The 14,898-nt window shown below is 36.9% G+C and overlaps 1 protein-coding gene across 10 annotated transcripts in view; it reads right to left on the bottom strand.

Moving 5' to 3' along the window:
* Positions 1-92: 92 nt before the first annotated feature.
* REPS1 (RALBP1 associated Eps domain containing 1) overlaps positions 93-14,898 on the bottom strand; it is an 80,121-nt gene continuing 65,315 nt past the window's right edge. The window contains exons 12-20 of one of the 10 annotated variants that reach the window (XM_059941100.1): positions 14,326-14,427; positions 12,134-12,206; positions 10,689-10,807; positions 9,778-9,860; positions 7,434-7,619; positions 6,159-6,254; positions 4,146-4,294; positions 2,925-3,030; positions 93-584 (exon numbers count right to left, since the gene is read on the bottom strand). In XM_059941100.1, coding sequence (XP_059797083.1) covers positions 516-584; positions 2,925-3,030; positions 4,146-4,294; positions 6,159-6,254; positions 7,434-7,619; positions 9,778-9,860; positions 10,689-10,807; positions 12,134-12,206; positions 14,326-14,427 — 983 coding nt within the window. In that variant the 3' untranslated portion in view covers positions 93-515. The remainder of the gene's footprint in view (positions 585-2,924; positions 3,031-4,145; positions 4,295-6,158; positions 6,255-7,433; positions 7,620-9,777; positions 9,861-10,688; positions 10,808-12,133; positions 12,207-14,325; positions 14,428-14,898) is intronic. The other 9 variants (XM_059941096.1, XM_059941095.1, XM_059941094.1 and 6 more) reach the window with 9 other exon arrangements.

The following is a 14,898-nucleotide window of genomic DNA, read 5'->3' as shown; positions in this document are numbered from 1 at the left end:
GAGCTTATGGTTAACGAATGCCTTACACCATATAGTTCTTTCAAATCAAAAATTAAACAGGAAACGCATTTTAAAGATTTTTGGATTCTTTATGTTAAGTATTAAACCTAAAGACAAACTGACAGTTTATTTAATTTTGTCTCCTTCTGTAAATATTTCTGAGTCTGTGCTCGAGGTGTAAATGAGAAGCCCGTTCTGTAAATCCAAGCAGTGAGCGGTTCTGGTCACATAAGTATAATGGACCAATGTTATGGATGTACTCCTAACGCTATGGAGCAACAAGGGCGGGCTGTGCCAACAAACACAACACACCCTCCACGAAGTCATCCTGACCCTTTTATTGTTGCAATTAAAAAATAAAAGGTACTTAAATACAATGGTGAACACATAGGGCGAAACAGAATCATACAATTTAATGTTGAATTAAGCAGTGAGCTGAATGTCTGGGTCTCCAAATTGGCTTTGAACCCAAAACCGCTTAAAAATGGGTATGTTCACAGTTAACGGCAATTGGCTTATAGGTGAGAGAACGGTCGAAGTTGTTCCAGTTGAACTTCCAGGGAAATTCTCTCTTCAAGAACATCCTGAAAAAGATGCAAAGCCAAGTTACGTTTCAATATGTATAAAAATGAAGGCACATCTAACAACAGCTCTGCATCAGTAAAACAATTTAAATTTGTTAAGAAGAGGAAGGACAACTGTTCATATTTTAAAAGGATACTTTACTTTAGAAATGTAGTTTCTTTATACGTATGTAATGTTAAAATATGATCTTAATTAAATATTTATTTCTTAAGTCAGGGTAATAAAATGTTTTTTGTTTCATTATCAGAAAAGCCAATATTTGCAAATGATAGCTACTGATGCATGAATTTTGCATAACGCCTACCCCCTGTAGTAACTGTAGATGAATCAGTTATCACAGATTCTTTCCCCTGGTGATTATATCTGGTCATAACAACTCCTGAACCTCCTTTTGAGTTTCAGTTTCACAATGAATAAATGTATTTTGTAATCAGAATTTCTAATTACTGTTGATTTTGAGCAGACTTTTCAGATAGTCCACAACTTCTAATTCAGCCATTTTCCTTTTTTCTTTTTCTCTATCATACTGATAGTATAGTGTTTCAACCAGGATGACCTCTTCCTATTTGGCACCATACTTCCTATTTTCTGTCCTCAGACATAATGAGAAAAGTGATTTTTAAAATAGCTCCTATATACATGTTGCTATGATTTTCCTTAGTTCTTCAGAAAAACATGCATTAACAAAACTTTCATCTTCGAGGTATGGTACTAGCAAGCTTGTCATGAGTTTTACATTCTTCCTTTACAATGGAGCAAATTCATAATCATAGAACAGCTACGAATAGCTTCTTTGATCAGAGAGTTATACAAGAATATTATTCCTTTAACATACATTTATCAAATGCCTAACATGTGCGAGGTTTTGGGGACAGAGACAAGATAGTTACAAATCTATCTAGGACAGTCTCAGTTTATCTCTGATGTCCTGGCCTGTTAACACATCTCTCTCTTTTCTCTCAAAAGTACCTTGGTTTGGGGACTTCCCTGGTGGTCCAGTGGTTAAGAAAGACTCCGTCTTGCAATGCAGGACACACCGGTTCAATCCCTGGCCGGGGAACTAAGATCCCACATGCTGCGGGGTAATAAAGCCCGTGTGCCGCAACTAGAGAGCCCACGCTCTCTGGAGCCTGTGCGCCACGACTACAGAGCCCATGTGCTCTGGAGCCCACACGCTACAACTAGAGAGAAGTCGGTGCACTACAACAAAGCGAAGTGCCCGCACGCTGCTACGAAAGATCCCGCGTGCCGCAACTAAGACCCGACGCAGCCAAAAATAAAAATAAAAAAAAATGTACCTTGGTTTGAACAATATATTATATGGTCACCCTAAACAGAAACGAGTATGGTTTACCGTCAACAAGTTCAGTTTAGTAGGACAGAGAGACAAATGTGCCATAGGTATGGACAATGTGATAAAGGCTAGATAAGGAATATGAACAGAATGTTATGGGACTCAACTAACTCTGTATTCATTTTACATTTCCATGGACTCTTTCCTCATCTTTGTGGTTTACAACCTTGCTACTCAAAGTGGAGCCAACAGTCCAGCAGCATCTTCATCACCTGGAAGCTTATTAGAAATTGCAGAATTCTCAGGTCCCACTCCATACCTGATATGAATCAAAATTTTCATTTTAACATGACCCCTAATTAAGTGTATATACATTAAGGTTTGAGAACCACTGGTTTATAAGACATGAATGCTTAATAATGTTGATGAGTCATAAATGATTCTGGCTGTTAGCTTTTATTTGTAGGGATTCAAAGAAATCATGGTTAGCAGTAAGTAAGAAAAACAAACTCATTCCTCTCAAGTACAGATGACAGGAGTACACACTGGCCCTAAGCACCATCTCTATTTAAGGCTTGTCTTTTCTACTTTAGAGACGATCTAAATTGCTCCCATCCCTCTTCTTTAGACCTGTTTAAGTCATTTTAATAGAATCTGAGTTGTCTTTGATAAAAGGGTAAATTAACAATACTCAAATCATTTTAGAATTAGAGTGTTGAGAGTCACACATGAGATACTGGCGGTATCTGAGGTCACAACATTTCTGCTCTTGGGTCTCATTATGAAAGTTAAGAAACATTTTAGGAATATGATGCCTTATATACATGTAGGATAAGGCAATCATACCAGAATTGACTATAGGAAATTCTTTTCAATATTAAAAGACTCAAAGGCATATAAAACACTTCAGATCTACACTTCTCTTGCTACATGTAAAGTTTCATACTAGCATAAGAATTGCTGGATCTCCTCCAAGTTCCAGTTCAACACTAAGAGGCTCTGAGTCCATGGAACTTCCCAAATAAAGATTCAGAAACTACATTACCTTTAATTGTTGCTGCAATTCACTATTCAATCTGGCCAAAACTGTGTTGGTTTCCTTATTGCGTCTAATTGACGCCTGAATAGCTTTCTTATCTTTTCCAACAGACCTGAGAAGATAAAAAAAATTACCTTCATTTTTTATCTTTAAATTCTCTCCATTCTTCACTGATCTCTAAACCCAGAACGCAGAGGAAGCATCTTTGCCTTGTTAGTATAGCTCAACCTCACTTGCTCAGTTTTAATGCTCCACCAAAAGTATCTAAGCTTCAGAGGCTTAATTATTGTAGTTATTGTTTTAATGATTATTCTGTAGAATCACCTGAGTTTAAGTCAGTCTAGAGCAAGCATCAGCAAACTTTTTCTGTAAATGATCAGACAGTAAGTATTTTAAGCTTTGCGGGCCATACCATTTGTGCTGAATGTTCTTCTTTTTTTGTATCTTCTTTTTCTCTTCTCTTTTTTACAAAAATGTAAAAGCCCATTCTTAGCTCACGGGCCTTACAAAAACAGGCCATGGGCTGACTCTGGCCCATGAGCCCTAGTCTGCCAATTCCTGGTCTAGAACTACCATAGTTAAAACATCAGTGTTACTGTGCACTATAATTTTTTTTTAAAGGTTAAGATTTTTTTTTTTTAATTTTATTATATTTTATTTTTGGCTGCATTGGGTCTTCATTGCTGCGCCTGGGCTTTCTCTGCTTGCGGTGAGCGGGGGCTACAGTTCGTTGTGGTGCATGGGTTTCTCAGTTCAGTGGCTTCCCCTATTGCAGAGCATGGGCTCTAGGTACGCAGGCTTCAGTAGTTGTGGCTCGCGGGCTCTAGAGCGAAGGCTCAGTAGTTGTGGTGCACGGGGTTAGTTGCTCCGCGGCATGCGGGATCTTCCCAGACCAGGGATCGAACCCGTGTCCCCTGCATTGGCAGGCGCATTCTTAACCACTGTGCCAGCACAGAAGTCCCTGTGCACTATAATTTTTAAAGTCTGCTCCAGGATTTGCAATAGAGTGTAAAAATGGAATTGGAATTGAACTTAATAATAGAAGGGAAAAAAGTGGGAAGAATATTCTACCCACTGATAAATGACAAAACTCTCAAAGAGGAGCAGTGAAAAGCCTATGCTCACCTACAGGACTAGTCTGACCATAATTCCTTTCAGTTTGGTATTTTTAATTGCTGTGCTTTTTGTTTCTGGTAGTTACATGTGTTTAGGAATGGCTTTGATTACCTAGGAATAGAAGGTTGTGATGCAAGAACAGCAGCTAGGACACCTGTCTTTTGTGTATGTTCATCAACTTCTGGCCTTAATTCATCTTCTGATTTTAATCTCCTTCGAACAGGTTTAGGTGGTGGAGCAAGAGGTGTTGTGCCTTTGCTCTAGGAGACAAGAATTCCATTCATAATGAGCATTTCTTTTTTTTTTTTTTTTTTACAACTCCACACACACACACACACACACACACACACACTTTTATTTTTACAAGAGGTAAATAAACTGACACCAAGCATTGTAAATGGATGACCACAACAAAAGCAAAAATGACTGCAATTACCAAACACAAAACACACTCATACTATGTCATAATATTGACATTCAGTCCAGTAATCCTCCACTGTAACAGCTCCTTTACTTTATAATGAGCATTTCTTGAAGACATTCACAGTTAGCACTTTGCCAACATCATATGGTTTTGTTAAGCCATTCATTCTCCCAAAATTAAGAGTCACCTGTCCTACTTTGAAACAATTTATATATTTGTGGCAACAACTGACTTAAATTGCAATGGGAAAGAATGTTCCTAGTGACACTACAATTGTAAATGTACCTACTAGACAAATTTTTTTATAGGGTGACATAATAAGCTCCTTGAGGTCCGAATTCTGTGACTCAAGCTATCATATTCAGTTTTAACATAAATATGATACACACTTGATATACACCTGTTCAATAACTATAAAAGGGAGTCTCCAGATATATGCATCCATTATCACCATAGGCTTTCCTACTCAAAAATCCTAAGATATCTTAATGAATAAAACAATTTATAAAGAAGTGGAAAACTAGGCAATTCTTTAAAATTCTTTAAAAACATCACTAAGATGCACAATAATTATAATTTTTGAAAATGAGTGGACATTTTATTGGTAACTGTGAATGTGTCCTCAGCAGAATCAAATATGGTATTCTGGTATTTACCATAACCTGATTTGACCTGTTAATAAATAAAAACAAGAGTCAAATGCCATCTCTTTGGTTAAGTGCTATTTTTAATTTATTGCCATTAACTGACAAAAATAAAATTCACTATTAAAAAAATCACAGAACTACTAATGTAGTAAAAATTAAAGTGCCCAGAAAGTAGAATTTAGGCACTTTCAGAAACACTCACTGTTTTCATGACTACTGGGAATGTCTTAATGATGACAAAAAAAAAGTTACCAAAATTTTTTTCTCAAGGGGAAGTGTCCTGATATCTGTAATTTACTTTGAAATGCAAGCAACAGATAAGAAGGATTGATATAGTTAGAGAGAAGGATGGAGATATAAAGCAAGTATATTAACACAAGGAAAAACATATATATTTTTCTATTTCTTTAATTTTGTATTTATATGAAATGACGAACATTCACTAAACATATTGTGACAGTCATTTCATGATGTATGTAAGTCACATCATTATGCTGTACTCCTTAAACTTATACAGTGTTGTGTGTCAATTACATCTCAATAAAACTGGAAGAAAAATAAAGTATAGTAAATACTAATGGTATAATCAAGGTGTGCGTTTACTGATGTACAATGTAAAATTCTTTCAACCTTTCTGTATGTTTAAAATTTTTCATAATAAATTTTTGGGAAAAAAATCATTCTTAAGACAGTTAAAGAAAAAGAGCACCAAGTATAAAATTAACCTTAAAGGGCTGATAATTCTTCCCTATTATACTCATAACTGCAATAGGAGAAACTGAATATGACAAATAAGGAAGTTCTACTTTATATGTTTGAAAGAATGTAATAACCACATAAGATGTGAGAACCTGTGGCATGCATTAATGCAAACGATAGGCTATCGTCTCCATCTCTAGGTGGGCTGTGTTCTGAGATGGACTAAGCATATTACAGTTAAAGGCAGTGGAATGAGCTAGATCATCTCGAACTTTATTTCTAAGATTTTCAAATTATCTCATATAACTTTTCATATGTATAAAATGATCAATATTTAAAAAGACTTCTGTATACCACATTGGCGGGAGCGCTAGCAGCTGTCTTCTCTTCAATTTTACTATCTGTTTTGGCAACTCGAAGAGAACTTGCAGGATCAGAAGCTTTTTCAACCTAGAGATGAATACATGATTATCACAAATTCTAAGTAATATACATATATGAATAAATATACATGTAACAAATCAGAGAGTTAAATGTTTGTAAAATAGCCATTCTAACAATAAGAACCCCGAGATGAAGATGAGAGGGAATCTGAGAATACCTTATGAAATGACCATTCTCTACTGCTCAAGGGCAGGGAGGGAGGCAGTGAACCTCTGGGGGGGGCGGCGGGGATGCAGCACCGTCTGGGGAGCTCTTCGGCTGGGGGAGGGGAAGCATCCATTCCAGGCGAGCGAGTACCAGTACCCTGCACACACCTGCGCTCCCCTCAGGCCCACCCTGCCTCCTGGAGGTGCAGCCCATTTCCCTAGTAGCCCCAGGCCAGGCAGAAAGTTGCAGGGTTGAAGAAGTGGCTAGTAGAAAACTTTCCATGGATCAGACCTATAAGAACACTTTGTCTAAATTATGCCAGTCAAACAAGCAGATTTTTGGATGTGTTAGAGAAGATCAGTATAAATTGAAACAAGCAGAATGGACTTCAGAATTTCCCTGTTCCCTCCAACTCCACATTTACACTTAGCAAAGACAGGGATCCCTAGAGAAGTTCTTGCTGCTACAACTAAACAGAGTCTCCCAGAACACTGTCTGCAAAGATTAAATTTTGACATCCTGTAGTCTGTTAAGTCTAACTAACGTGACTTCCTCTCACACAATCTTCACCAAATCACACAGTCAAATGCTTAGCAGTAAGATGCAACCCCCCATAAAGTGACTTAGTCTCATACAAACTGAGTGTAGCTATGGTAACCATAGCCTCTTATTATACAGAAATGTTCACCAAATCACACGAGATGTTTAGCATTAAGGTGCAACTCCCAGAACAGTGTTTTAGCCAAGACCAGATGGTTGTGTTTGTGTCTTTTCATGTGACAGCTACTCCTCACCCAGATTTTGATTCTTATTAATAAGCATTTTATGCAACCAGCAGGTGTCTGAGGCCAATAAGAAATTGAGAAGCACTGACCTAGGGAATATAAATCCTCTAAAAGAAGCAGCAGCAGATAATTTACTCGCTGATGTCCCTTCTATTATTTGCTCTTTTAGGGGTTCCTCTGTTTAAGGACTGGCTTCTGAGCATGATATGAGAAGATTCCCAGCAGAAAATTAGATAAGCCCTTGAAAACTGACCGGCAAGACCTCTGCATGTTTCTCGGCTTCATCATCTTGTTCTTCATTTACATTTGATGCAGCAAATACTTCAAATTGGCTGAAATCTGCAAAATTTGGTTGTTCTGGTATCTGCTGAGGTGAGGTACTAGTGTGAGTTATTAGGCCATCGGCATCCACTGGGCGATGCACAACGGGACCAGGAGCCTACATGAGGGTTTAGGATAGAGGAACAAACATTTTATTGGTGTTATCAGTGTCAGAGAGTAGCCTTCTTTTTCTCTGAAAATTTATTATAAGGATGCTCTTTTTACTAGCTGAAAATTCAGGGAGGTGAGCTACAGTTAACATTTAGCTCTAAAAAACCTTAAGTGAAATGCTAAGACACTAAAAAAATTAAGATGACAAACTTCCAATAAAAAATATACTTTTACAAAATTCGTATTGCAAAGAAAGGGCATCAAAGGAGAGGGGAAGTTCTGGCCCTAATCTCTGATTCTCCCCATGCATCTGTTTTTTTCTTAATTGGGTTACTGCATAGTTGTTCATTCTTTAAAAAAGCTATTTTTTAAAATGTTTCATATGTTTCTAAAAAGACTGTTATTTTTAAAGTGTGAAAACCCGTGCTCTAGCTACTCTCTGACACTCCAGTGCACGTTTCTTCAATTTGTCCTCCACTCCTTTGCCAGATCAAGTCTTCTAAAGTCTTCAATCGAAAAATAAATTTATTGAGTATCTACTTTTGGCCAAGCACTATGGATATAATAGTGAATAAACAAGTATGGTCCATCCCCTAATAAAGCTGACAGTCTAGTGCAGGACAAGAGATAAATAAACAAGGGTTTAAAATACCGTGTGAGGAGTTTTATGACAAAGGAAGTACAGAATGCTACAGGAATAAATCTGAAGTCTCTTTAAAAAGTCCCTTTAAAAATTCTCTATATCCTATAAGAAAAATTCCACCTTCTTAGTATGATATAGGAGATGCTCTGCCCCTTTTCCACCTATTTAATTTCCTTTCCCATGACTCTAGTTGTACTGAATTCAATGGTTTTTCCTTGAAGAATATGCCAGGCTTACCTTACACCTCTATGCCATTCCTTCTGGTTGTAATGCCCTCTCCCCAAGAAATACCATTTTATCTTTCAAGTCTCTGCTTAAGTCTAACTTACTTCATTTTACTTGGACCCTTTCAATGTGATCCCTGACTTTACCAGCTAGGAAACCTGTGACAAAGCATTTTATAAATATGTCTACTGCAGCACTTTTATTATAATTGTTGTTTACAGTTCTGTCTTTTGCACTAGACTGGTTCTTGAGTCAAGAGACCAACTCACTGGGTTTCACAGCTTAACCCAGTAAAAGCATTTTTGTTGGCACTTTAGATAAAATAAATACTGGAATATTCAAATTTCAATGTCTTCGATGATTAGGAAACCATCTTTTTAACTGCAAATAAGCATCTTCATTATAAGAATCTAACTCAGAAAAATCAACCAAACTCATTCATGTAAAAGGTAGCCAGTCAGTCACTTAAAACTAAGCTATAGTCCAGAATCTATCTTGGAACATAACAGTTTTATGCAGATGCAAACAACTTCGACCTGGCAGGGGGTGGTGCAGAAGTCGTCTAACACTTCCTTCACTGACGCAGTTAACACATCCAGGGAGATGCAGGGAGGTCACTCTGAGTCACTGCTAGATCCAGGACATAACATGGACACCTCATATCTCCCAATCCATTGCTCTTTCCTCTAAACCCTCCTTTGTCAAGACATTATCATTTGGTTCACTTCTGAGCTTCTTTCAAAAAATAACTCAAATCATTATTGGAATCCTTATCTTCTAAAATAAGACCTAGCTTCCCTGAATTATTACTATTTTTTTATAAATGTATTTATTTATTTTTGGCTGCGTTGGGTCTTTGTTGCTGCTTTCGGGCTTTCTCTAGTTGCGGCGAGTGGGGGCTACTCTTTGTTGAGGTGCGCAGGCTTCTCACTGCGGTGGCTTCTCGTGTTGCGGAGCACGGGCTCTAGGCACGCAGGCTTCAGTAGTCGTGGCTCCCGGGCTCTAGAGCGCAGGCTCAGTAGTTGTGGCGCACGGGCTTAGTTGCTCCGTGGCATGTGGGATCTTCCCGGACCGGGGCTCGAACCTGTGTCCCCTGCATTGGCAGGCGGATTCTTAACCACTGCGTCACCAGGGAAGTCCCCTTCCCTGAATTATTAATAAATGCACATTAAGAATGACAATTATGTAATTCCTGATCTTCAGAATAATTCTAGAATAGAATCAAAGACCTAACAGACAAATTGACTAAGGGGACTATAATAACTGACGCTTAGTAGTGAATACCTAGGAGAATTACCTGTGAGGGCTGTGGTCTTGGAGGCACTGCAGGAGGTTGGGCAACAACTCCAGCCTGTTGCTGTCCTGTGTGAACACACAAGTCTTCTTTTTGTAAATATATAATTACTTTGCTAATAGAACAGACAGGCTGAATGAATGTGATCAAATGATAAAAGATTTCCAATACCAACATATGGTATTGGAAGCCGTATATATCTTGTAAAACTGTCTAGATGTGGTCAAACCTCACGGCCTCTTCTCAGACCTCATTTCTCTTGCTCTGCTGCATGAGGCACTTGTCTTGCTCCTCCCTGTTTCCATAACACTGTACATTCTTGGTTTTCTTCCCATATTTCTGATTGTTCTTTAGCTATCAAATATGAAGACTTGCAAATTTTCTCTCATTTAACACTTCAGTCTATTAATTCTATGTAAATGATTCTCAAATAATACATCAATCTTCCCTAACCCACAAGTCCAATGGCCTGTTGATTATTTCTCTTTTTTCTCATCATTCCAAACGCATAATATCAAAAAGAGATCATCACCCTCCATCCTAACTTTTCTATTTCCACCAGCGTGATAACAATACGACCAGTCATATAAAAATTGAAACCTTTGAGTAAGCTATGACTCTTCCTTCTCTTTTGTCATGTAATTTAAGACCTATTAGCTTTCCCTCCTTGATACCTCCACATCGTTCTTTTAAAATCTCTTGTGGCATCTCTCAGGTTCCCATCGTTATCATTTGAACTCAATTTAGGTAGTCATTAATAAAAAAAAAATTCCCTCTCATTTGATACTTTTTCAATTCAAAATTTTTCTTCATATAAATATCAAAAAATAAGAGAAAATAAAATATTGTGTATTTTTAGCTTAATATATTTAATGTATTTAATTTAATATATATTATGGTTCTCTAACCCCTACCTGTGGTGACTGAAAAGGTCCGATTCATATCTAAAGATGACGATCTAGAATGAGAGGGCTGAGGCCTTGGAGGGGGAGGTGGTGGTGCAGTGTTATCAGGCGACATTCCTGAATGAGACCTGCAAAATTCGCCCCGTTACAATTGGTCATGCTACTGACATTGGAGCTTTTCTTTTTTTTTCTTAAGCATTCAAACTCAGCTAAGCAGCAAAGGATCTTATTGGTGTGACATTTTCTCCAGAGGACAGACAAGTATTACAATGAATAAACAGTACTGTTTATGATGTGCATTCAACAAGTAGTTATTTAATATAGCAAATAATCTTCTTTATAAAGTATAATTATACATTCAACAAAATTTCAAAAAATTTAAAAACAAAGTTAGTTATTAACATGAATTCAAGGTAGACTTCTAACCTAGTGTAATGTTTTTCCATTCATTTAAAGATAATATTAGTCTGAAAAGCTATTTTCAAAAAAGAGAAACTCTACTTTCAGATACGGTTAGCTTTCAACTTATCTAAAGTTTGGTAAGCTGAGGCAGAATGTGGCTCAACTACGTGAGATGCCCATTCCTGTGTTACCACAGGCCCTCTCATTTCAGAGGTGATTATTTATCCTCACGCTCAACCCTCTCTCGAGATTCACTTACTGGCCACCAAAGTCTTCTATGTATTCTGAAGAGAGTCTCATGGACTTTAGCAATCTGATCCTCACTAATAGGAATAAAAAGTAGACTAAAATCCAAACTGGCTGAGAACTCTAAGATATATGAAAAAGCAGCCTTTTGATTGTGTGAGCTCTTCAGAGATTCTATATTACCACTCTCTCCATATATCCTCCAGGAGTGTGGCAAAAGGCTCTTACAATGCGTGAAAAGCGGGGGAGAAAGATGCTTCTGTCCTGTGCACAGTTCTGAGTGGATGGTGAAGCCCCTGTAGACAGAGCCCTTGCTACCCTCACCCTACCCCACACCTTTTTTTGTTTGTGCCTGAGAAGTTATATATAATGCAGATCTTCAGGGTGGGTAGGTAGCCCAACACTGGGCTGTGCTTGCAGATGACATTTTAAAACACCGAATTCTTTTGGTACTTGCCCATAAGGCTATGAAAGGAAATCTGCACATTTCTTACTTAAATAGACTCTCACTGATGAGCTACAAAAAGGCCTGTATTCAACCACTACTGCCAAGAAATTATCAGCTCATTTTAAACCTTCCACAGAATACCATGAAGACATAACGGTTCCTTTTGTTTTCCTATTAAAGTTGGAAAGAATCAAAGTCATTTCCCTTTTACATAAATCAGTAGGTAACCTAACAGCCTTTAGAGAAGTGAAGAACTGAAGAAGAGAGAAAAATAACTTATACTTGGTTTTAAATAATTTTAAATATTAAAACGTAACAAGATATTTTAATTATGCTTTTTATTGACAGAAACACTAACCTTTGACGAGTTACATTGTTCCCAATCTGTTCTGGATCCGAAGTAAAAGAGTCTGAACTACTGTAACCATCTGCTGATAAATGGGATATATCCTATTTAATAATAATCATTTCTTCACTTTTTACTCTATATGCCGTAAACAAATATAACTGAATTATTGTTTCAAATCAGAAATATTCAAAGATTGGCTAACACGTTAACATTTCATCATAGTATTACTAACTGTAAAAATTAGATATAAATCAAATAAATCATGGACTATTTACACAACAAAATACTATGCACAGAGAACAAGTTACAATCTAAAAAAGTTATTACTTAATAACAGAAATATTCAAAATAAGTTACATGGAAGAAGGACAAAAAACAGTACATATATTACAGTTTCATTTCATATAAGAATATAACATCCACAGAATTTGAGGATTAAGGTTGACAAGGAATGCTGATCACGGTCACTCATAGAATAGTGAGATTACAAGTAATTTTTATTTTCTTATTTTTATTTATTACATTTCTACAAGTGTGAATAATTTTTGTAATGAAAAAATTCATTTTTAAAGAATAAATTAGAAATATCTTAAGTAAAAAAGCTAACTTAAAGACTGTTAATGTAAAATTTTTAAAAATTTGACAAGGGAATAAAATGTGCTTAGACAATAATAAAATTTATGAAATTAACCAGAGGGCACCAATTTTTCACCTGAGGTAATATCATTTTCAATTTCCTTAAAGTCTTATGAAGGAGAAGAGAATCCCAGAAGCAGACTAAGAGTTGTGAAGCAGTAAAGAAGCTTTAAAATAGAAACTCTAGGGATAATTTGAAGAAATACTACTCATACCTTTCAAGAGTGATAAATTGAAGGGACTGGTTATTTGGTTTAGTTTCATTTCAAAATGTATCCCTTTCCTTTTTCTTGTCAAATCACTGAGAAGTTTACTTAACTGGTACAAGAAGGATGCTAAAATTAACGAATTTCCATTTGGATGTTCTAATAGGCATCTCAAACTTATCATGTCTAAACCTGAACTCCTACTCTCCCCCTGCCACAAACCTTCTCCTACCACAGACTCTGTCAATTCCCAGTTGCTAAGATCCCTTGAACCACCCATGACCCGCCCCCCACCCCGACCCCTTCACATTCAAGCAAATCCTGTGGTCTTTTCCTACCAAAATCTAACCAGAATCTGACCACTTCTCAGCACTTCTACTGCTACCACCCTAGGCCAAGCCATCATCTTCTCTTGCCTGTATTGTTATAACTGTTTCCTAAAATGGTCTTTCCCTGTTTGAACTCGCGCCTTCTTCTGGCTTATTACCAATACAGCAGCCAGAATGATCCTGCTAAAAAAGGAAGGTCAGATTATGTCACTTCTCCATTCAAAAACCTTCTAAATGGCTTTTCATCTTACTCAGTAAAAGTCAGTCTTACACTGCTCCCCAGTTACTATTCTCCCACTTGCTACCTCTACCTGCCAAATTTACTAACTCGTTCTATTTCGGGCGTTTGCTTGCTATTCCCAGTAAATAAGGCATCTTCCCTAAACCAGGGCTTCATATTGGCTGTTCCTTGTGCCTTAAACATCCTTCCTTCAGCTATTCACACAGCCCAATTCCTTGTCTCCTTCAAGTTTTAACTCAAATGTCATCTTTTGTAAGGCCTTCTTTGATCACCTTATTTAAAATGTCACTCCCTCTCCCCTTTCACAACTTAATTTTTATCCAGGGTGTTAATTATCTCCTAAGATATGAGTCCTTTTTTTCTGTTACCTCCCCTACAGAATGTAAACTCCAAAAGGGCAAAGATTTTTTTGTTTTGTTTTGTTTACTGCTGAATCCCCAGTGTCTAGAACAGAGCCTGCCACATAGTATTCCATTAACATTGGCTGAATGAATGAATATATACACAATTTCCTGTGAGAGAGAAAGAAAGGAGCTAGTGGGAAAGAGCCAACGTACAAAATCTGGCTAGTTGAGAGGGATGGCAAACAGGAGGCCTGCCTTAAAAGAAGGTTCGGTGGCAATGGGCAACCATTTATTCATACAGAGGGTAGGGTGTTTGAAAGGACTGACTGTTCTCTGCATTATCCAGTGAAGATAATATTAAATGGTTATATATTTGAATTATTCAGACTCTAAGTCCAGACTTAATAAACCTCAAATGGAAGATGTAATTCCATCTTTCACTTACCTACAGTATTTCCAGAAGCAAATTTCACTGATGAATTTATCTTATTTTCTTCTGAAAGGTCAGATGTTTTCACAAGTAATGGGCTAGTGGGATTAGTATGATCTAGGAGAAAATTAATAGGTAAAAATACAAGATACAGGTATCTGAATTAATAAATTCATAAACCTCAGGGTACAAGACTTTGTTTCAATACTCCGAAGAAGTAGCAAGTAAATCCATGAAATGTAAGACAAAATAATACTTAATAGGACAAACATAAACCTGTTTACACAGAATTTCATTTTCTGCCACAACAGAAGATACTTTATAATGAAAAAGTCAATCTGCATGTTCATACTTTGTTAATTTTATCCCTGTAGGGCAGTTAGTTAAATAAAACACCACATAAATGACTGTAAAATAAGTAATTTATGTTGTTGACTTACATAGAAAATAAATCTATCTGTGAGAGACCCTAACTAAAACATTTAATCTAAAATGAGGAGAAACTTCAAGAGTTAAAGCAAAATATACTATTTCAAAGACAAAATTCACTTTAACATATACCTCTTCGGTTAAAATTTGAACATACTT

Source organism: Balaenoptera ricei, chromosome 12, assembly GCF_028023285.1.
Source record: "Balaenoptera ricei isolate mBalRic1 chromosome 12, mBalRic1.hap2, whole genome shotgun sequence".
Classification (NCBI taxonomy): Eukaryota; Metazoa; Chordata; class Mammalia; order Artiodactyla; family Balaenopteridae; genus Balaenoptera; species Balaenoptera ricei.
Note: the sequence above shows the minus strand (reverse complement) of the source record. Positions and strands in the feature narration are given on the sequence as shown.